Raw genomic sequence first — 23,588 nt, 5'->3', positions numbered from 1 at the left:
GACATTCAAATGTCCCACTGTAATAACATTGTTAATAAAATAATATTTGTTCCTAATTCGATTGCCACCCACTGCTCTATACCGCTCTTCATCTCTTCCGACCCCACCGCTCACTAAATCTCCACAGTTCCCTTTACCTTATGACTATCACCCCAATGCTCTGACTACCTCTTTCATCACCTCTTGTCTTCCTACTTACTTCACCCCTTTCCTGCACCCATCTCTCTTTAGATGGCTCGCTCTCTCCCTATGTCTACATCATCCCCTTCACTTTCATCACTGCAGCATGAAATGAGAAATTAAAAAAATACTGCACTGCATTCGTAATAACGAGGGTGATGGAGCGGGGATTCAAAAAAGAAACCCGCTCTCGTTGAAGTACCCCCTGTAACATATACTAATGTTAAGTAGATAGAATACTAATGAGCACCCATACATCACACGAGGGCAAACACGCTTCGCAAATTGCATGAAATCAATCTTAACCAAACGTAAATAACCCGAGATGTAATAATATTGTGAGTAGAATGCTTTGTGAATGACTTACACTGCAAGTTGTGCGCATAGTATATTAGAAAGCATGTTGTGTGATACTTAAGTAACACTAATTGCCGTTGCTTTTACTTATGCTTTGCTGGAATACTGATAACCTTGATCTGTGTAAAGGAGGGGGATTAAAAGTGAATGTTTCATTACCACATTAATGTCTGTTTTCTGTTCTTTTAATAAATGGACAAGTCGCCATATTTTTAAAGTTGACCAAACTGTGATGAGTGATACTTGAAACGTGTTCAAACCACGTGATATTGTGAAAAAAACTTGCTGAGCCTGCTGAAAGAGTGTGATGTGGTGAAGGACACCACGTTTGACAAGCAGCCAACTTCTGTGCTTCCGTGTGAAAGTCTGCGGATTTATAAAATGTATTACCTTTGTTCTCGTGCTGTTACAATTTCCTCATGATAGAGTAGGGATGTATATTGAATGGGTGGGAAACAAAAAAGAACAATGGGGTAGTTAAAGAAAGCATGATCTAATGTGGAATGATGATCCACCCCTCATTTTAACCAATCCCGTAGCTAGATGGGTGAAATTAGCAACTTTAGTGGGATGGACATGGTATAAAGTATAGGTGACTAAGGGGTGGGGTCGGGTGTTGTCGTTATCCTTGATGCTGTCTGGTTGTGGTCGAGAGGCCTTTTGAGGGAGATGGGAGAGTGAGGATGCGATTGTCGGGTTGCAGAGAGGCCTAATTGATCCAGTCCTGTCTTTATCCTGATCTAAGACTTGATCCCTGACACTCTGATTGGTGGTCCCTTGCCACTACCTAGGCCTGGGTGGTGGTTTTCCTCGCTCTTATTCCCTAGGGTTGGTATTATTGATAACTCGAAAATTCAAATGATCTGTGCTTTTGTCTCTTCTTCTATCTTTCTGAACAAGAATTTGAATTGATGACTATTTTTGATGTCTCTTCATCTATCCCCTCCATGCGACAAATGTATTTGTTGAAATTGAGTATTTGCTAGATGATTGTTAGATTGTATTCTCTCTCATGAGGTGTTTATTTTCAAATGTATGCATTGAGTTAGATAAAATTAACGACTCACAGATAAGTTGTGGTTATTTGTGTCTGCCAATGAATTTGAAGTGACTATTGACCTTCAATTAATCAATCAATTGATCCATCGATCAAGTAGATGAATATTTGACTTAAAGTGATGAAATGACATTTTGTTTAGATCTGGGACCATGCATTGTCTGTGAAAGAGACACTAACTTGATCACCAGCGCAACAGGGACAACTGGGAGTATGTGTATGGGCCACAGTACATGAAATTCTTGAATGCTCGTTCCTGTCCGAAATATTGGGTTTGTGCTGGATCAGTTACTTGGTAGCAGAGCGATGGTAAATTATTGATTAGTTAGGTAATACTTACTAATTACTCGTTATATGATTTTAACCTAAAGAATCAGTGTTCTTGTTCATATGTTGTCTAAAAGTACGGGTACAGGAGGTGTCTGAGGAATCCCAGGAAGGAATTTGAAGAGTGTGGTAAAGAAATCACACTGCAGAAGTACCTTGTCTGTTGTGATAATACTGAAAGGCTAGGTAGGGCTGTCAGTATTATGTTTAGGGAAACTTTCATGTGAAAAGAGGAAAGATTGTGATGGTGAAGGGTCACCGTATTTGGAACTCTGGTAAGGGAAGCCAAGATCAGTAACAGGACAACTCTCTTTGTACTTCAAGAGAGCCTTTTGTGATACCTCGGTGCCATCTTGAGAGGAGCCGATAGGTAATTCCGGAGCTTGATGGAAAAGTGAGATAACGCTGGTCGTTATTATTGCTTGTAGTGTAAGAAAATATCTTTGAAAAGTGAATACTATCTCTTTACTTAGTGGAACGGCCAAGGTAGCATTGTTAATTGAAATAAGACGCGCTGGGATAGGATAGAGGTTGACGATTGAATAAAGAAAAGTACAGGAAGGTTTTTGGTGTTTTGTTTGAGGGGAAATTATTAATCAATCAATCAATCAATCAATCAATCAAATAATTTGTAAAGCGCACTACATACCCACAAGGGTTTCAAGGCGCTGAGGGTGGGGAGGGGGGTGCTGTTGCTACTGGTCATACAGCCAGGTCTTAAGTTGTCTTCTGAAGGTTAGAAGGTCTTCGGTTTGTCGTAGGATGAGAGGGAGGGTGTTCCAGGTCTTGGCGGCGCGGTGGGAGAAGGATTTGCCTCCGGCTGTGGTTCTACGGATGCGTGGGATGGTATCCAGGGAGAGGTCTGCGGAGCAGAGTTTCCTGTTGGGTGCGTAGAAGGACTGTTGAGATAGGCTGGGCCAGTCTTGTGGAGTGCCTTGTGTGCGTGGATCAGGAGCTTGAAGGAGATTCTTTTGTTGACAGGGAGCCAGTGCAGGTTCCTCAGGTGGGGGGTGATGTGGTCGCGGCACGGGATTTTGAGGATTAGGCGTGCAGAGGCATTCTGGATTCTTTGCAGTCTGTTGATGAGCTTGGTCGGGGCTCCGGCGTAGAGGGCGTTTCCATAGTCGAGTCTGCTGCTGACTCGGGCCTGGGTGACTGTTTTCCTTGTGTCTGTCGGGATCCATCTGTAGATCTTGCGGAGCATAAGGAGGGTGTTGAAGCAGGTAAAAGAGACAGCGTTGACTTGTTTAGTCATGGTCAGTTCCGAGTCGAGGATGACTCCCAGGTTGCGTGCGTGGTTGGTGGGTGCGGGGGGAGTCCCCAGCGACGCGGGCCACCTGTAGTCGTCCCATGCTGAGGGGTTGGACCCGAGGATGAGGATCTCCGTCTTGTCTGTGTTCAGCTTAAGGCGGCTATCCTCCATCCAGTCGGCGATGGCCTTCATTCCCTGGTGGAGGTTGGATTTGACGGTGAGGGGGTCCTTGGTGAGGGAGAGGATCAGTTGCATGTCATCAGCGTAGGAGATTATGTTGAGGTTGTGATGTCGGGCGATGCGTGCGAGAGGCGCCATGTAGACGTTGAACAGCGTCGGGCTGAGGGAGGATCCCTGTGGGACGCCGCAGATGATCTCGGAGGCTTCGGATCAGAACGGGGGAGGCGGACTCTCTGGGTTCTGCCGGAGAGGAAGGAGGAGGTCCAGTCCAGGGCCTTGTCTCAGTTCCCTGCGTCGTGGAGTCGTGTGCGGCGGCAGACGGTATCGAAGGCGGCGGAGAGCTTTCAGAAGGATGAGAGCTGCCATCTTGCCGTTGTCCAGTAGGATCCTGATGTCGTCTGTGGCGGCGATGAGGGCGGTCTCGGTGCTGTGGTGGTTGCGGAATCCTGACTGGGAGGGGTCCAGGATGCTGTTGTCTTCGAGGTAGCGGGTGATCTGGATGTTAAATATCTTCTCAATGACCTTAGCCGGGAACGGAAGCAGGGAGATGAGCCGGAAGTTTTTGAGTTCACTCGGGTCCGCCTTGGGTTTTTTCAGTAGGGCGTTGATCTCGGCGTGTTTCCAGCTTTCAGGGAAGGTCACGGTCTCGAAGGAGAGGTTGATGATGTTGCGCAGGTGGGGTGCGATGGAGCTGGCGGGTTTGTTGAAGATGTGGTGTGGAAAAGGGTCAGACGGCGAGCCGGAGTGGATTGTGACCATGGTCTTGATGGTGTCTTCGATGCTCACATTGGCCCAGGTTGTCAGGGGGTCATGGTCGGTGGGGTGTGGTGGTTCTAGCGTGTTGGGGACTGTTAGGGTCATCCGAGGGTTGAAGCTATCGTGGATGACGGCGATCTTGCGGTGGAAGAAGGTGGCGAGGGAGTCGCACAGGGCTTGTGACGGCGGGATGTCGTTGGCATTGGAGCTGGGGTTGGAGAGTTCCTTCATGATGTTGAAGAGCTCCTTGCTGTTGTGTGCGTTGTTTTTGAGGCGGTCTTTGAAGGAGGTCCTCTTGGCGGTCCTTATGAGGTGGTGGTGATTGCGGATGGCGTCTTTGTGGGCTGCGTGGCTGCCCGGCGACTTCTCGCTGTGCCATATGTTCTCCAACTTCCGGCAGGTGTGCTTTGACATTAGGAGTTCTGGGGTGAACCAGTTGGCTCTCTTGCTGGTGTCTTTGAGGGTTTGTTTTTTCAGCGGGGCTAATGTGTTGGCGCAGTCGTCCATCCATCGTCTGAGGGTGCGCGCACCATCGTCGGGGTTGGAGGGGTTAGTCGGTGGGTTGAGTGCAAGGTTTGTTTGTAGTTGTACTTCAGTGATTTTGCCCCAGCAGTGACGAGGGATCTGTAGGGTGTGGTGATGTGCGACGGGTTTCCGGAAGGTGAAGTGGATGCAGTGGTGGTCGGTCCAGGTGGGTTCGGAGACTTGGCTGAAGGAGACGTGTGAGCTTGAGGAGAAGATGGCGTCGAGCGTGTGTCCGGCGATGTGGGTCGGCGTCATGACGAGCTGTTCCAGTCCGAGGTTGGCGAGGTTGTCTATCAGGGTGGAGGAGTTGCTGTCATTGTTGTTCTCCAGATGGAAGTTCAGGACTCTGAGGAGGATGTAGTCGGTGGAGGTCAGTGCGTGCGTGCTGATGTAGTCGGCGATGGCGTTGCAGAATTGTGGTCGGGGTCCGGGTGGTCTGTAGACGAGGGTGCCTCTTAGGGTGGTCTTAGGGTCTGTGAGGATCTGGAAGTGCATGTGTTCGGCGGTGCTGAGAGTGTCATCAGTGTTTGTTGAGACCTTGATGGTCTTCTTGTGGAAAATGGCGAGTCCTCCTCCAACTCTGTTGGTGCGGTCTCTGCGGGCGATCTTGTATCCGTTGGGGATGGCTATAGTGATGTCTTGAGAGGAGGCTTCGTTCATCCAGGTCTCGGTCAGGAAGGCGACGTCTGGTGATGCGGTGGCGAGTAGGTCCCAGAGCTCCACGGCGTGTTTGCGTGCGGAGCGAGTGTTGATCAGGATGCATCGGAGCTGGTTGTGTTTTGTTGTGGCGGGTGTCTCTGCTTCTTCGATGCAGGAGAAGTTGCAGTTCTGGCAGGCGAAGGGACCGTGGGTGCGCTTCGGGGTGGCCCTGCAGCAGGTGGGGGTTTGTCCTGGGTTGAGAGTGATGAGGGTGCTGGTGTCGTATCGGAGGCGGTCTTTATGGCTAGTGCGGGGGCCAGGGGTTCTGGCGCTGGGCACGGTCCAGGCACGGACGGGCGCAGACGGGCTTGCCTTAGGTGTGCCATCGGCGAGGCCAGCGATGCGGTCGCGCAGCGGCTGCCATTTTAAGGGGAGGTGGGAGCGAAGATCAGCTGGGAGGCGGGTGGCAGGGGGCAGCGAATGGGCGTGGGGGGGCGGGCCACAGGGGTGCAGCGGCAGGAACGGGAGTGGCGCGAGCAGGCACAACAGGGGGCACAGAAGGCAAAATGGCCAACGGGCACAGAAGAGCAAAGGGCATACAAGACCGGGGGACAGCAGGCAAGTGGAAAGCGGGGCACAGAGGACCAAAGGGCACACTAGAACGGGAGACAACAGGCAAGCGGGGCACAGAGGACCAAAGGGCACACTAGAACGGGGGACAGCAGGCAAGCGGGGCACAGAGGAGCAAGAGGGCACAGACACTCAAGAGCGCAGGTGGAGCTGCAATGGGGGGGAGCGACCTACCTGGCAAGGTCAAGGGTTGCTCACCTCACCGCGCAGTGGCTGCCATTTTAAGGGGAGGTGGGAGGGAGGAGCAGCTGGGAGACAGGAGGTGGGAGACGGGTGGCAGGGGGCAGCGAATGGACACGGGGCTGGGCCGCAGGGGGTTTAGCAGCAGGAACAGGAGCGGCGCAAGCAGGCCCAACAGGGGCACAGACGGCAAAATGGCCAACGGGGCACAGAAGAGCAAAGGGCACACAAGACAGGGGGACAGCAGGCAAGTGGACAGCAGGGCACAGAGGACCAAAGGGCACACTAGAACGGGGGACAACAGGCAAGTGGGGCACAGAGGACCAAAGGGCACACTAGAACGGGGGACAACTGGCAAGCGGGGCACAGAGGAGCAAGAGGGCACAGACATTCAAGAGCACAGGTGGAGCTGCATCGGGGGGGCGAGCGACCTACCTGGCAAGGTCATGGTCAAGGGTCGCTTAATAAGAGACAATTTAAAATGGGTTTGTGGAAGAAATTAAAGAATATTTTTAATAAAGATAAGAGAATTGTGACAAGGGGGGGAATTCCTATTCTGCCTCCAAAAACGCGCGCATCTTATATGATGATGGAGCGAGAGTATCATACGTGTGTATGGCTCGACAATTGGATGAAATATACAAAAGATGATGGAGTGTTAGGTTTCCCCAAGTTTGGTACATTTAATGTGAGGATTCTGCAAAATTTAAGAGAGAAAATGAACCCTTAGAGCCAAATCCAAGACTCACCAAGTATGAAGCCCTAGAAGAATGGGAAGTGGAAGCATTTGAGAGAGAAAAGGATCAAGGGGGTAGGAGAGGCAGGAGGATGTTCAGAGTTTATCCATTTGAAAGGTGAGAGGATCAAATGAAAAGATGAAGAAAGGCTGTGGTGACTGCAGGATTATATCCAGTTTTGCAGGAGAGGTTCAAACAGGAGCTAAATGTAAGGAGAAGTCCAAGCACCTGTAAACATCTAGAGAGGGTTTGAATGAATCTGATGATGAGTTATTGGAAGATATAATGACAAAAAGACCTCCACCTTATGAAGAAAGTTCAGGGGAAGTGACTCAGAGTGCTCCACAAATTATACATATGACACTATTAACTCCCCACATTACTGATTTAGCTAAACAAATAAGAGAGAATGAAGCTAGACTGTTAAATAAGGCAAGAGTAGAACAAATACAGAAATTGAATGCATGAAACTTAAATGCTGAAGCCGTAACAGTACCTGTAACTATGGGTCCTGTGATTCCTCTAATTGGAGAAAACTTGTGATTACAGACTATCCCAAGAAGTAGCAACATAGTGAGTAACGAGAGTCAAAGTGGATTAAATAATAATACCTTGCTGGATCTACCGATTGGAGATGTAATGACTGAACCCCAAAAAGAAATACCCAGTTAGAGCCAAGAAATATAGGTCAAAATATGACTCCCATAGCTAGAAGTTCAACGGGTTTAACCTCAGAAGAGCTTAGTAATTGGGTAAAAGGGTTGACAAGGACAGATGTTTGAATATGAGCCAATTGAAAGTAGACTTGGAGGAAATGATTATTGGGACGATAAGTTCAGAACGATTAGGGACTTATACAGAGGATGAGTTGTTGTTTCTGTGCAAAAGAATAACTTGGAGAACAAAGAACTTTCATGAGAAATTGACAGAAGTAGCAAATTAATCTGGGATCGATATGGAGAAAACAAAGGTGCTACAGAAACTGTACCGTGTGGCTTTCACTGACAAAGATTTAGGAAGTTTGAATACGTCTGGAAAAAGAGTGCAGATAAAAGAATTGATGAATATTTTGAAGAAATGGGGAACAATACAAAAATGGAGAAGTAAATGGGTTAAAAAGAAGGAGGAAGCCAGTGGGAAAGGAACATCCATGTTTCCCGTAAAGGAAACGGAGCAGGCAGAAAGAGTTTGTACTATGAGAGAGGTTCCAGCTGGTGGATATGTCCATGTACCTTGGACTACACAAGACAAATTGTCTTTTACAAATGATTTTCCAAGATTACGAGAAAAAACGGTTGAATGGTATAAACAAGTGGATCAATTTGTAAAGGTATCCAAAGTGTTGCTGAAAGATTTAGATGGGCTGTTTGAAATAGTGGTTCCAGCAGATTTGTGGACTGAATGCAAGATAATGCTTGATTGGCCAAAAGATGAATATCTTAGAGATGCAAAAACAGGTGCTCCATCTGAAGAGATGATGAAAAAGTATTTTCAGGTTATTACCTTTTTAAAAGGGAAAATCAGTTCAAAGGAAACAGATTGGGTGAAAATTGATAGAACAACCCAGGAGCCTAAAGAATCTGTTCATGCCTATTATGAAAGGCTGTTACAGGTGTTTAAACAGTATTGTGGATTTGAAAAGAATGGCGATAAGGCTATGGGACATTTTGTGTATCAATTTGTTTATGGATTAAGACCTGAAATTAGTGCGATGATACAGCAACATATGCTATGTTGGCAGAGTAAGTCTATAGATGAAATTTTGAGATATGCCAAGTACTGTAGCGATGACATTGATTCTCAATTGAAAAAGCTAAAGGAGAAAATGATGCGGGCACAAGTAAAATTGGCTGAACAGCAACAGGAGAAAAGTATTGTTTCACAGAATCAGGGTCAGGCGGGGTCGACAAACAGTCAGACTCGAGGAAAATTTAAAATGAGTAGAGAAGAGGCTAAAAAGAAATTTCCTTGTCATGCTTGCGGAAAGTTGGGACATTGGAAGAACAAGTGTTTATCTGTACAGAAAGGTAATGGCGCAAATCAACCTTTAAATCCACAGATGCAGAATGAAGCGATTGGGAAGCAGCAGGTAGTTACCACCCAGTTAAAGGTGCCACAACCACCCATACCTCCAAATGTGAATGCTCATGTACAGTACAAGTTCGGGACTTCGAGGAGAAGAGCAGTTTGGTAAGAGTCCGTTAGTCTCGCAGTATTTGGTGCGTGATAGTGATAGTGAGTTGGAGTTGATGCAGTGACGGTGCCTGAAAGGGAGGAAGAGTGCGTACTTGGCGCATCTTTAGCGGTAGATCAGTCAGGTCCCTTTATTGATGGAAAGGTAGAAGGAAAAGATGTCACCTTCTTATTGGACACTGGTGCTACCCGTTCCACTGTGAGAGCAGTTCAAATCCCAAACCTACCCCTCTTGGCAGAAACTATCTAAGTTGTAGGCCATGCAAACAAACACATAAAAACCCCTGTTACAGCCCCATTAGAAGTTCACATTGCAAATTTCAAAGATATGCATAGGCTTGTAGTGTGTGATACTAGTCCAGTGAATCTTTTGGGCAGAGATTTGTTGTGCAAAATGAAATGTACTATTTATTTTACATCGGATGGTGTTGCAATAATGACACCGGATGAGGATGTCGAATTCAAATTATTGATGGCCCAACGAGCGTCAGAAGTAAAAGAATTATATTCGTTACTGACTGAAGATTTACCAGAAGAATTGAAAGATACTGTGAGTCCAGATGTGTGGGATTTTACCGGAAAGGAAATTGGCTTAATGAGAAATGTAGACCCCATTCAAGTGATAGCAAAGGTGAAGGATGGAGCAGTGTATCCCAATACTGCCCAATACAAAATGAGTGCTGAGGCAATTGCTGGAGTCACGCCTGTGATTGATCAAATGATTGAACAAGGTATCCTAAAAGAGATAATGAGCAGTCCTTGTAACTGTCCCCTCATTGGTATCAAAAAGCCTAACGGAAAATATAGAATAGTTCAAGACCTGAGAAAGGTGAATAAAATTGTGGTGCCATGTTGCCCAATAGTACCCAACCCTGCTGTAATTTTGTATCAGATCCCATGTGATGCTAAATGGTACACAGTCATTGATTTGTGTCAGGCATTCTTTTCCATCCACTTGCATCCGGATAGTCAAAATTTGTTTGCCTTCCAGTTCGTATATCGTGTTTTGGCATGGTGCCGAGTTCCTCAAGGGTATACTGAAAGTCCATAAATCTTTAATTAGATCTTGAAAAAATGTTTGGAAACCTTGAAATGGCCCGGGAACTCTGTTTTGATCCAATACATTGATGACTTTCTGTTGGCATCCAAAACTCGTGAAGCATGTGTAACTGACTCCATTGCTTTGTTGAATCATTTGGCTGAAGATGGACACAAAGTCTCCCCATCAAAGTTACAGTACTGCAGATAGGAAGTTCAGTACCTAAGTCATAAGATTGAAAAAGGACTAAGGAAAGTGACCCCAGAGAGAATCAGTATAATCAAAAAGATGTATCCACCCCGGAATCGGAAAGAAGTGCGAATGTTTTTGGGAATGGTCGGATATTGTAGGCAGTGGATATGTGGATTCTCGTTGATTGCAAAGCCTTTACAGAAATTGACCAGAAAAGATGTGCAAGATCCAATTGTGTTGAATGAGGAGCGTATGGAGTCTTTTAATAGACTACGAAACAGTCTTTGCCAGGCGCCGGCCCTGGGTATGCCAGATTATTCTAAGGAATTTGCATTGTATTGTTGTGAAAGAGATGGTTGTGCACTAGCAGTCTTAACTCAGAAACACGAAATGGCGAGATGTCCGATAGCGTATTTTTCTGCTACCCTTGACTCAGTGGCAGCAGCATTGCCAGGTTGCTTAAAAGTACTGTCTGCCACTTGTGTGAGTTTGGAACAAAGTGAATCAATTGTGATGGGTTACCCAGTGAAAGTCTATGTACCACACTCTGTTGAGATACTTTTAACTGGTACTCGAACTCAACATATGACAAATAGTCGGCTGACTAAGTACGAGAGAGTAATCCTAGGTGCTGAAAATGTGACAGTGGTTAGATGCACTACTGTGAACCCTGCCACATTGTTACCGAACTCGAGGTGTGAAGAGGTGAGAGAAGAAGCAGAACATGATTGTTTGGAAGTAACAGAGCTTTGTACCAAGCCTCTCCCAGATATTTCAGATTAACCTCTGGAGGAGTCAGAGTGCGAAAAGTTTGTAGATGGATCTTATTTAAGGAATGAAATAGGTGACTTGTGCTCTGGATATGCTGTCTGTACTCTGGCTGGAGCCCTGGAAGCGTCTTGTCTGAAAGGCATAAAATCTGCCCAAGTCGCAGAACTGTTTGCTCTTACTAGAGCATGCAAATTGGCAAAGGGTCTAAAAGTAGCAATTTACACTGACAGCCAATACGGCTTTGGTGTAGTGTCTGATTTTGGTCAGCTTTGGATGCAAAGAGGATTCATGACCTCCTCTGGGTCACCAATTCAGAATGGGAAAACTGTAAAGTAATTACTGGAAGCTTTACAGTTGCCAAAAAAGAATCGCAGTAGTGAAATGTGCTGCACACCAATCTGGAGATGATGATGTGACAAAAGGTAACAGATAAGCAGATCAATTAGCGCGTTACTGTACACAAAATACCCTAGCTATAAATTGATCAATTGAAAGAGGAAATACCGAATGCCACCTTATGATTGCCACTACATTTGAAACATGGGATGAGGTGAGACAAATGCAGGAAGAAGTCAGTTACAGAGAAAAGGAAGAATGGAAAAAAGCAGACTGTAGGAAAAATGATGATGAGATATGGATCTGTTATGATGAGAGACCAGTATTACCAGACTCATTGCTTTCTCACATGGCTATTATGTAACAGGGACAGGCGCATATTGGACGGGATGTCATGGTAAGAATGTTCAAACAGTCCTGGTACAATCCAAAGTTTAGGTTAATAGCTGAAAGTCTGTGCCAAAGGTGTGTTGTTTGTCAGAAACGAAACCCAGGAAGAAAGACAGTGGTAAGCTGGGGTGTAATTGGGAAAGCAGGAAGACCTTTTACTCGCCTTCAGATCGATTTTATAGCATTGCCTCCATGTAACGGACTAAAACATGTCCTAGTCATTGTTTGTTTGTTTTCTCGCTGGGTGAAAGCCTACCCAATGAGGAGAAACAACAGTCTGACTGTTGCTAAATTTTTGTTGCGAGAATTGATCCCAAGATTTGGTTTTCTAGTCACTTTGGAATCAGATAGAGGATTGCATTTTAATAATGAAATAATTTGAATGATCTGTGCTGCATTACAAATTAAACAGAAGTTGCATTGTGCCTACCGACCTGAAGTGTCTGGTATTGTTGAACAAATTTATGGCAACATAAAGTCCGTATTAGGAAAGGTGTGTGCATCCACAACACTAAAATGGCCTGATGCTTTGCCCCTTGTGCTCATGAGTCTTAGAAACATACCTGATAAAAAGACAGGGTTGAGAAAGGGAGATTGCTGGCCAAGTGGAGTGAAAAGACTGAAATACAGAATAATTAGAAGAAGATTAAGAAACAGACCAGAACAAAGCAACAGAATATCAAGTCAGACAGAACAAGAAGATTTAGGAAAGAGCACAGGAGAAGATCTAGGAGAACAAGAATTCCCTGAGAAAATACAAAGCCCCTGAATGGACTTATGTTATCCTTGAGGAGTTTGAGAATTTAGATCTAAATGATGAGCATGAGAATAGTGGGACCGAGAATGAGGATGAGTGAAATTTGAGACCACCTTAATAAAGAACTGTTCCAGCCTGAGGTGGATTAAAAGTTTTATCAGGATAAGGCCTTTGCAGACTCTAAAAGGGGTAAAGAAGAAACGTCATTTGGTGTAGGATTACACCACCATATTTTTATATTTTTATTTAAATTTGTAAGTAGAAGTTAAATTTAGAATTTTTCCTAGGCCTTAGCGATACGAGATTGTTAGATTTTACTATTTCTTTTAGCAATACTAAAATTGAGATCAAAGACTAACTACAATAATTATTTTATTGGCACTAGTGAATGTGAACATACCGTTCAAATTACAGGAGGTTAGGGATTAAAGGGTGGAACTGATCCTGTCTTCCCAGGGATATACTATGTATGTGGTAGAAAAGCCTATTATAGGTTACCTACCCACTGGTATGGGAGCTATTTTGGGATTGTGTTTCCAAAGGTTTATCATTTAAACCTAAAGCATAATAGTGTCAATGAAATAAAACAAGGACTAACACGCCAAAAGAGAGCAAGTTTTACTGAAATAGTGGATGATGTATTTTCTGCACTGATACCATCAGTTGAAGTAGTAATAATAGTATACAGTGGTTGATCGAATAGCAACAGATACTGCAGGTGGATTTTTTGATGATTGATACCGAAATGGTGGCAATCAGATCAATGGTTTTCCAAAATAGAATTGCCCTTGATATTATTTTGGACAAAGAGGGTGGAGTCTGTGGAACATTAAAAATTCAACACTGTTGTACATATGTCACTGATAAAAGTAAAAGGGTAGGTTACACAAGGATTTATCCCAACTGGAGATTAACGGTATTTGGGAAAGAGTTGCAAAAAGTCTTACAGCTGTGAAATATTGGTTTACAAGGTTTGGAGAGAGTGTTTTAGGGAAGGTAATAATGCCCATAGTTTCAATAGAATTTAATAATTTTATTAATAATAATAATAATAATAATAATAATATATGTATGTATGTTGTAGGTGCATAAAAAGAAAGAAGGTTACATTAGATAAAAAAGTATAAAAGGAAAGGAGTAAAGAGGGAAAGAGATAGAGCTTGAAGAAATCAATGAAGAATATTATGACATGATGAAAAGGTTAGACGTGAGTGCCATGAAAGAGGAGAAAAAATCTAAGCTTTAAATAACACAAAAGGTGGTACTCGGTATGGTGAGTATTTGTGATGACTTCAAAAGCCATCAAAGAGGGATGAGATGGAGAGGGGATTCAATAAAGAAACTCGCTCTCATTGAAGTACCCCCGTAACATATACTAATGTTAAGTAGATAGAATACTAATGTGCACACATATATTACATAAGGGTAAAACCGCTTCGCAAATTGTATGAAATTAATCTTAACTAAAAGTAAATAACCCGAGATGTAATAATATGGTGAGTAGAATTTTTTGCGAATGGCTTACACTGCAAGTTGTGCGCATAGTATATTAGAAGGCATGTTGTGTGATGCTTAAGGAACACTAATTGCCATTGCTTTTACTTATGCTTTGCTGGAATAACTGCTAACCTGGATCTGGATAAAGGAGGGTGGTTAACAGTGAACGTTTCATTACCACATTATTCATAAAAGTCTGTTTTCAGTTCTTTTAGTAAATGGACAAGTCGCCATATTTTTAAAGTTGGCCAAACTGTGATGAGTGATACTTGCGACTCGTTCAAACCACGTGACATTGTGAAAAAACTTGCTGAGCCTGCTGAAAGAGTGTGATGCGGTGAAGGACACCACGTCTAGCAGCCAACTTCTGTGCTTCGGTGTGAAAGTCAGTGGATTTATAAAATGTATTAACTTTGTCCTCGTGCTGTTACAATTTCCTCAAGAGAGAGTAGGGATGTATATTGAATAGGTGGGAAACGAAAATGAACAATGGGGTAGTTAAAGAGATATGATCTAATGTGGAATGATCATCCACCCCTCGTTTTAACCAATCCCGTAGCTAGAATGGGTGACATTAGCAACTTTAGTGGGATAGACATGTACGGACAGGGTATAAAGTATAGGTGACTAAGGGGTGGGGTCGGGTCGGTTGTCGTCGTTATCCTTGATGCTGTCTGGTTGCGGTCGAGAGGCCTTTTGAGGGAAACGGGAGAGTGAGAATGCGATGCTGATTGTCGGGTTGCAGAGAGATCTAATTGATCCAGTCCTGTCTTTATCCTGATCTAAGACTTGATCCCTGACACTCTGATTGGGGGTCCCTTGCTGCTACCTAGGCCTGGGTGGTTTGTATTATTGATAACTTGAGAATTCAATTGATCTGTGCTTTTGTCTCTTCTTCTATCTTTCTGAATGAGAATTTGAATTGATGACTATTGTTTGATGTCTCTTCATCTATCCCCTCCATGCGAAAAATGTATTTGTTGGAATTGAGTATTTGCTAGATGATTGTTAGATTGTATTCTCTCTCATGAGGTGTTTATTTTCAAATTCATGCATTGAGTTAGATAAAATTAACTACTCACACAGAAGTTGTTGTTATATGTGTCTGCCAATGAATTTGAAGTGACTATTGACCTTCAATTAATCAACTAATTGATCCATCCATCAAGTAGATTAATAATTGACTTAAAGGAATGAAATGAAATTTTGTTTTGATCTTTGACCATGCATTGTCTCTGAGGGAAACGCTAACTTGATCACCAGCCCAACAGGGACACCTGGATTTATGTGTATGGCCACAGTACATAAAATTATTGAATACTTGTCCCTGTCCAAAATATTGGGTTTGTGCTGGATCAAGGGAAATACTCTTAGAAGTCCCTAAAGAGAGAGGAAAACACCTTTCGACAGAAAAGCAGCATTAAATTTCACCCATGTCCCAGAGATGGGGTTTTCCACGCCTGTTTCACTGGTCCAGCTTTCCTGCTGGACAGGTCTCTGCAGTGTTTCTCTTCGCCTTGCACCCATAGACTGCACGATTTTTTTCTATTCTCAGAGATCAAGGGGTTAGGCACACTGTAGGCAGCTACTTACATCTAACCAGAACCTGTCTGGGCCTTCAGCCTCAAGCCAATCTTCTGAGTAGAAACGAGAGAAACAAGCATTTACAATACAATAGGTCTCACATTTGCAAGAGTTTGAGCTATTGGCACTGTAGATGACAATGCCTTTTATTTATGTTTTAAAAACCTGCAAGCGGTGCGTAAAAACTCACTGGCCTTCTAGTCCTTACTTTCGAGAAGCAAGGCTGGCAGTAAAAGAGGCGCAGTTACTATCAGCCTTGCTTCTCGTAAGCAATGACTATACGTACAGATTATGAGTTTACGTACCACTTGCAGGTTTTCAAGACACTTAAGAAAAATGCATTGTCATTTACAATGCCAATAAGCTCAAACTCTTGCAAATGCAAGACCAATTTCATTGCAAATGCTGGTTGAGACCTGACACTGAGGCGGCAGCAGCCATAGGAAGGCAAGGACCATGACGCCAGACAACTAAAATAAAACTGAAAAATGCAAAGTGCTCCAATGTTTTTCCGTGTACAATTTGCTTGATTAGGGTTTAGAACTTAACAGTGGTGGAGCGGTGGAATCGTTTCCAAACCTTCTATATCAATTTGACCATTGAGCACCTATAATATAGTATGCATGTATCTTATAACTAATTGCAATCAAGCTACACATCAATGACCTGGAATAAGTGAATCCCTGTTTGCGTCTGCTTACAGCAACATGACCAACCATGATTATTCCGAAACAAAGGTGTGTCACGCCAGCTTGTGCAGTTTTGAGTTCTTTGACAGAATGTATTTTGTTTAGCTTCACTAGTCCTTGGCATGGGAACATCAACACTGTGTAGAACATATGGAGGAAAAGCAGAGTGGTGCATTACCAATTCATAAAATATTGACCGTTTTGCAAACACATCACAGGAGGAACCCAGAATGTTTTTTTGGATTAGACGTGATGCACCACTGCCTTAATTTTCCTAAAACATATTAAAGTTGTAAATCAATAGCAGGAGGAAGGAGGCAAAAGCACATTTCCAAATGCAGGTCAAGATGACAGTGCCTCCCATACACACAAAAAGGGTCAGTGAGACTCACACTAGCCAGTCTTAAATAAGTTCTGATTTTTCCATCACCTACAAATCTACGTTTATAAAGTGACAACAACAGCTATTAGCAATAAACGATCCCTCGCTCTACAAAGGACACCCTACACCCTTAAAATATAGCCTACAGTGTGTTTATCCATAAACTGCTCCAGGGGGTTATGGTTCCAGCAGCTAGGCCAACATGCTGCATCACAAATCTTTCTTTAATCATGAGGTCTGTAAATAAAATGCATACGAGGAGCAGATTATGAACGCAATAACATATCAAAACCATTGCCAGACTATACCTAACATCTTAAAATACATTTATTAAGGCTACATTCACACTTCTAACACTTGGCGTGATCCAAATTGGGCATTTGGCTAACATCACAGCAAATTTAGGCCACTCCCTGCTGATCAGATAACACATGTTGCTTAAATAATGGCAGCACCAGGCAGGCACTGACAGTCTGCTGCCAGCAGTTTTATCATCAGCAGCTGGAGAGCGCACAGAAGGCATTTCAGGGGAGGAGCATCCGTGATGCCATGATAGTCTGTTTTGTATGCACACATCCAACTCTGGGGCCCCACTTTACAGTGCTTGGAACCGACAAGGCCTGAAACGTTGCAGTGCTGGACACCTGGAGATCCATGTGCATTAACACCCGGAAAAACCCAAGAAACCATGTACTATTTTCCAAATGCCTGGTGCCAGGGTGGTTGTGGGTGCTGCAGGTGACAAGTACTAGCCAGTCATACTGTGCATGACCTGAAAACTTGTAGCACTTGGGGGGTTTCACAGTATGTTGTTTCCCGGTGGACTCCTGCATAAACTGCATGTTCCAGTGGGATTAGTGCATAAGTGGTGTGCAAGTGTTCGTGGGCACTTGTGTCTGAGATGGAAAATCCGCACTTACCTGAAAGCAGCTCGTGTAACAGCCCCCTCAATATTCATACTCTACGTTCACATGCATATATTGTCAGTTGGACTGTATGGCCATGTTCTAGTCAGTCAAATAATATATATCATATAGAAGAACAGAGCTGCAAATATTATGTGAAGGACCGCTACACATGCTTCCCCAACTCTCATATTTATCGGGCAATAAGCACCTCCAAAGCCCAAATCTGGGGTAAAAGGCCTCTTTATTGGACAGACAGGCAATTCTACACATATCTTAAAATACAGGTCATATACAGATCATATTTCAAACAACATATCCCCCCCTAACACCCCACGCCCCTAAACAATATACCCCAAAGCAACTATTACCCACATTGTTCGGCCTAAACCTCCTACCCAAACCCCTATCTACATATCCTGCCTACCTCTTCCCTCCAACCTCGCTCCCTTGCTTCTCCCTGTCCGAAGCTATTCCTAATGCCCCAACCCTTCCTGTCTGTCTTGATCTCCTCCAACTCTGCCACCAGGAAAAACCCTAACTCAGGAGTTTTTCCTGTCCCCCCACCCCCCGATTGTTTGGCTTACCCAATTTGTCTGGACCTGCCTTATTATTTGAAGCAAAAACATAGCACCAATGTCGCCAAACAGGTGAACAAATTTTATTCATTGTAAACCATTGTTAAAAACTGTAAACGCAACGGAAAAACACTGTTGCCAAACAGGTTAAAACATAAAATCCATTACTTATCAAAGGAAAAACTACCACCATAATCTAAACTGCAACAGGAGCATGGGAGGTGAGGTGGGCGAGGGGGGTGGGGATAGAGGGGGGGTGTGGGGGTGAAAAAGAGAGGGTAATGCAGAGAATTACAAAAAGTAAGAACACATTTTGTTTACTAATACCAGCTAAAAATTGGGAACGAAAAATGAACATGCACAAGATGCAAATCTACAAAGGATGCTGCCGCTTGAACAGCAATAACTCAACCCCATGTTTGTATTTCAAGGACTTTAGAAATAATCTCTTTTATGTTTTAGAAGATAAATCTCATTCCCAATTAAGGACAAATTAACCCCATCATGTCTGAAGAACTGGTAGTCCTCTTTTAAAATGTCATTATGAACTAGCCAATAAATTCTATTAGAAGAACAAAAACGCTGCATTTCTCTATTAACTTTCCTTCGCGCTCTGTCAATCGCTGTAAATCTCTCCACCCTCGCCAAATTCTGCGTGGCATCAGAGCTGTCAGGACCAGCTTAGATATGGACCAAGATTTTGAAAAAAAAGTTCCAAAACGGATTTCATTTCTATTAGTAGCCCAAGCCCTGATAGCTGGACTAGATCGTTCTCCACTAGATGGATCAAAACAATTGCAGGTTTGTTCTTAAAAGACAAATCACTCATAAGAGGGAGAAATTGGCCCCACTTCATGCCACTTTTTCCCCACCAAGAAATAGACACATCTTCGGAACTAAAACCTAAATTCCTCCCAAAATGTCGTTTTGCTGCCTGTTTTGCCGCCAATTTGACGAACGAGTGTCCAATTATCCAAACTTGTCGCGGAGACATTGATAAACTTGCCATCAGACCTGCAAAGAAAAAACAATTAACATCTCATATTTTAAACTTCGTATTCCAAATTTCTAATATAACGTAGACATCAATCTGAGGACCAACGTCCCAACTTCTTAACGTCATTAATGGAAAAACCCCATCTGGCAGCTTCCGAAGCCGCCCCAATGCAAAAGGAATGTGTACCAAAATTGGCGGGATTCTTCTCCAGCTTTTTTTAAAGACTTCCGCAAGACTGCGAGGAACTGGGTGGCTTTTAGCTGAGATCCGTCCAAATGGCGGAAAACTAATTTCGAGGATGCACCCCCTAAAGATAAAAAATCTAACCATGCCTGTTTGGGGCATAAAGGACCGCCGATATGTTGCAGAATTACTCTTGAACCTTTCCCTGTTTGGTCTGTTTTTGAGCGTTCAAGAAAAATTTCAATATGTGAATGAACCAGGGATACATTTTGTGTCTTAAGATCCCCATACATAGCAGTACCTAGTAATTCAGATATCCTAAATGCTCCAAAAAAGAGCCAAATCATGAATAACTTGAACAATTGTGTTTCAAAATCTGAAAAACAAACATCATATAAAATGATTGTTAACTTATACAATAAATTTAAAGATATAGGCTCCCTTTTGTACGACCCTCTCTTTTTTGTTTTCGCCCAGCCTTGCAGAATCCTCCTACCAATTTACCCCGCCGATGGCTCATTTCCCCAAAAGAACTTGCCGAAAAAGGATATACCAGCCAACTTCCCAGCGATAGTCGTGGGGGAAATGTTCTTGTCTATATTGAGCATAATAAACTTAACAATGTCTGCTCTGCGGTGACACAACCCATTGTGAGCTCTATATAATGCGCCTGAACTTAAAAATTCGAGCCACGCTCTTCTGTATGCCATTTTCGTGCTTTGTGCTAGTGAATCTTCAATGAGTAGGTGAGCCTTCATGTTGCCAAATCCCATATCCCGCTGGGTACCTGAATTTTCTGTAGATCCACTCCGGGCGCCAAACCACGGGATCTCTCCCACTGAAAACGAGATAGGGCATCTGCGATGTTATTCTCAAACCCTGCAATTTTTTTTTATTTGAATATTATATTCAACTTTAAACATTCAAGCATGAATATTTGCAGTAACTTTAACAGTTGTCTGTCCTTGGCTTTCTGACCGTTCACAAGATCTACTACGGTCCTGTTGTCCACATTAAAAAGAACTGTTCTATTTGCCTGTTTATGCCCCCAAACAGTTAGAACCACTATTAATGGAAAAGATTTGAGGAAAGCTATGCTTTTCTTCTCAGCAACCCATCTGGCAGGCCATCTTTCTACACACCACCTCCCTTCCCAAAAAATTCCAAACCCGTTGGCGCCAGAGGCGTCAGAGAACAATTGCATATGCCAGACAAAATCCTCGTCCAGTGACCAAAGAGTGACGCCATTAAAGTCTTTTAAGAACCAAAGCCATTCTTCAAAATCTGCCCGCATGCTAGCAGTTATTCTAATCCTATGGTGTGGTAGCTTGATGCCAGACATGGAAAAACCGAGGCGCCTACAAAAGTCTCTGCCTGCTTTTATGACTTTGCAGGCGAAATTGAGATGACCTAACAAACTTTGAACTTCCCGTAAAGTCAGTTTATCTGCATTACTTTCATATTCCAAAAGTTTATTTATTTCCAAAATTTTCTTTTCAGGAAGTCTAGCTTGCATGCACGTAGTGTCTATTTCAATACCCAGATAAGTCAGACAACAGCTGGGGCCCTCCGTTTTGTCTTCTGCCAAAGGAACGCCCATGGCCTGAGCGAATTCCTTAAAATCCTTCAGAGCTATCTCGCAATTTGGTGAGCCAGCCTGTCCCATGAATAAAAAATCGTCCAGATAATGTGTAACTCCAGTGTGCCCTGTTCGAAAAGAGAAACACCACTGTAAAAATGAACTGAAGGATTCAAATAGCCTGCATGATATCGCACATCCCATAGGAAGGGCTTTGTCTACAAAAAACTTTCCTTCAAAAAATATGCCCAGTAATGAAAAGTCAGAAGGGTGTCCCGGTAAGAGGCTGAAGGCTGACTTGATGTCACATTTAGCCAATTTAGAGTTCGCCCCAGTGTTTCTTATCATTATCAATGCTGAATCTACCGAAGAAAATTGGACCATAGAGTCCTCCTTAGCAATAAAGTCGTTAACAGAAAGACCCTGAGGCCAGGACAAATGTTGGATCATCCTATATTCCCCCTTTGCCTTCTTAGGCACTACGCCTACCCGTGAGACCATGAGATTGTCTAACGGCCAAGATTCAAAGGGGCCTGCCATCCTCCCTTCCTTTACCTGTGTTATCAATTTACTCCTAATGATGTGCGGAAATTCGTTTGCTGATTTAAAATTTTGGGCAAACCTACGGCACCTGGGCCCTTGGTAACCCAATTTAAACCCTTCCCTGAAGACCCATTCTAATAATGTCGCCTCTTGTGTGTCCAGGTAAAATTTTAACCAATTACATAGTTTGTCCAACTTGACCGGAGCAGAAGCCCTTGTGACCAGGTTGGGACACAACACCTCTCCCTCTGTTTTGAAAAACGCCCCCTCCCCAAACTGCATAACTGCATGCTTTCCCCCGCACTTTGAGCATTCGTGCTTGTATTTATGTTTAAAACGTTTTTATTGAAACAAAAACAAACCATGGGGGAGGGAGATAGGAGGTCAGGATACATGGAATACAGTCAAAGAAAAAGGGTGCAACTCCAGAGGGATGGCAATAGGTAGCGCAGTAAGTCAGGGGGAAAAACACAGTAAATGAAGGCTAGAAATACAAGCTATGGAACCCCGCCCGCGCATCCGACACCCCAAATCTAAGCAATGAAAGCCATCAGCAACTCAACAGAACACAATCCCCCCCCCCCATCCCCCATCCTCCCAGTAACGAAAAAAAAAACCCCCACCCCCCCCCCCGTCCTATGGTCCCGCACCAGAGTAATCCTCACCAGGAAGCCCCGCACCCCCCCCCCTCCCTGGGAGGTCCCCGCCTCACATGTAAACTAGTCCGCCGGGGTCACCGGCGGCGTCAGCCTGAGAAGCCTAAGATACCTCGGGCAGGTGAGCTCCCGGAATTCAGTGGACAGCAGCGCTAGAAAGGGTTGCCACAGCTCTTCAAATTGGTCTATCTCCCCCGCAACCGTAAGCGACAGCTTCTCCATCCCCAGCACATGCCAAAGCCTATGCAACCAACCGGTGATGGAGGGGACGGTGGCTGTGCGCCAGTGGATTAGAATGTTCTGAACCGCAGACCCCAGCGCAATTGCGATCTGCCTACCCCTACGGGACTTCAGTGGGTACATTAGGTCATTGGGGAGGCCCAACAGGACATACGCCGGGAGTCGCGGCAGCTCTATCCCAAAGTGCTTATCCACCTCGTCCAGAACTTCCTTCCAGTAGGCGGTCAGCACTGGGCAACCCCAAAGAATGTGTGAAAGGGTACCTTCCTGCCCGCAGCTCCGCCAGCACCCCCTGTCAGTGTGCTTATGCATTTCATACAGTCTCTCCGGGGTGTAGTACCAGTATGTGGACACCTTAGTAAAGGTCTCCGTAAGGCCCGTGTGATATGCAGAGTGCCGCGCCCGATACGCAATTTTGTCCCATTCCTTGTGGCTGAGTGTCCTGCCCAATTCCCTGTGCCAGCGCTCCCTCCCCGGGTTGTAATAGTGAAACGGCGGGGGTTGTAGGTATTTGTACAAATCGGTAATTAGCTTAGCGTCGGAGGTCCGAGTAGCCAACCACCTCTCATACGGTGTAATTGGACGGGCGGCGGTGGCACGCACCTGGGGCTGGAGGGCCCAATGCCGAACCTGCATGTAGCGCAATCTGTCCAGCTCCGTCAGGCCGAACTCCTGGCGGAGTTGCTGAAAAGGAACCACTCCTTCCGGGCCATAGATCTGGAAGAGTGCCCTGCAGCCCGCCTGCACCCAGTGGGAGAAAACCCCCGGCTCCATCCCTGGGGAGAAGTCCGGGTTGCCCACAATGGGCGTGAGCGGCGAAGGGAAGGTGGTAAGGCCCCGGGCCTCACAGACCGCGTCCCACACACGCAGGGGGACCCGCGTAACAAAGGAAGCGTAAAGATTAGGGGGGCGATGCGCGCGGCGCAGGAATGGAACCTCTTGTAAGGTGCGGCCCGCCACTGCCTGGTCTTGGAAGAGCCAATGTTTGTCGGACTCCCACCTGCTCCACTCCACCAGATAGCGTAGCTGTGCCGCCTGAAAGTACTTACGGAGGTCTGGAATACCGAGACCCCCCGCCTCCGGAGCAAGCGTGGAGAGGACCCTCTTCATGCGTGGCCTGCGGCCCTGCCAGACAAAGCGGGAGATGTCAGCCTGCATTTGTCGTATCCAGCCCACCGGGGGCTGGAGCGGGAGGGCCCGGAAAAGATATAGTATCTGGGGCAACACCGTCATCTTGACCGCCGCGATTCGCCCCAG

The 23,588-nt window shown here is 44.8% G+C and overlaps 1 protein-coding gene across 1 annotated transcript in view; it reads left to right on the top strand.

Annotated features, from left to right (window-relative positions):
- Positions 1-14,295, top strand: part of LOC146857260 (uromodulin-like) — a 389,869-nt gene extending 375,574 nt beyond the window's left edge. Inside the window, exon 4 of the mRNA XM_085647771.1 lies at positions 14,202-14,295. Within this exon, the coding sequence (XP_085503897.1) occupies positions 14,202-14,254 (53 nt within the window). The 3' untranslated portion in view covers positions 14,255-14,295. The remainder of the gene's footprint in view (positions 1-14,201) is intronic.
- The last annotated feature ends 9,293 nt before the right edge of the window (positions 14,296-23,588 follow it).

The sequence above is a fragment of the Triturus cristatus genome, chromosome 3_2 (genome assembly GCF_964204655.1).
Source record: "Triturus cristatus chromosome 3_2, aTriCri1.1, whole genome shotgun sequence".
In the NCBI taxonomy this organism is placed as follows: Eukaryota; Metazoa; Chordata; class Amphibia; order Caudata; family Salamandridae; genus Triturus; species Triturus cristatus.
Note: the sequence above shows the minus strand (reverse complement) of the source record. Positions and strands in the feature narration are given on the sequence as shown.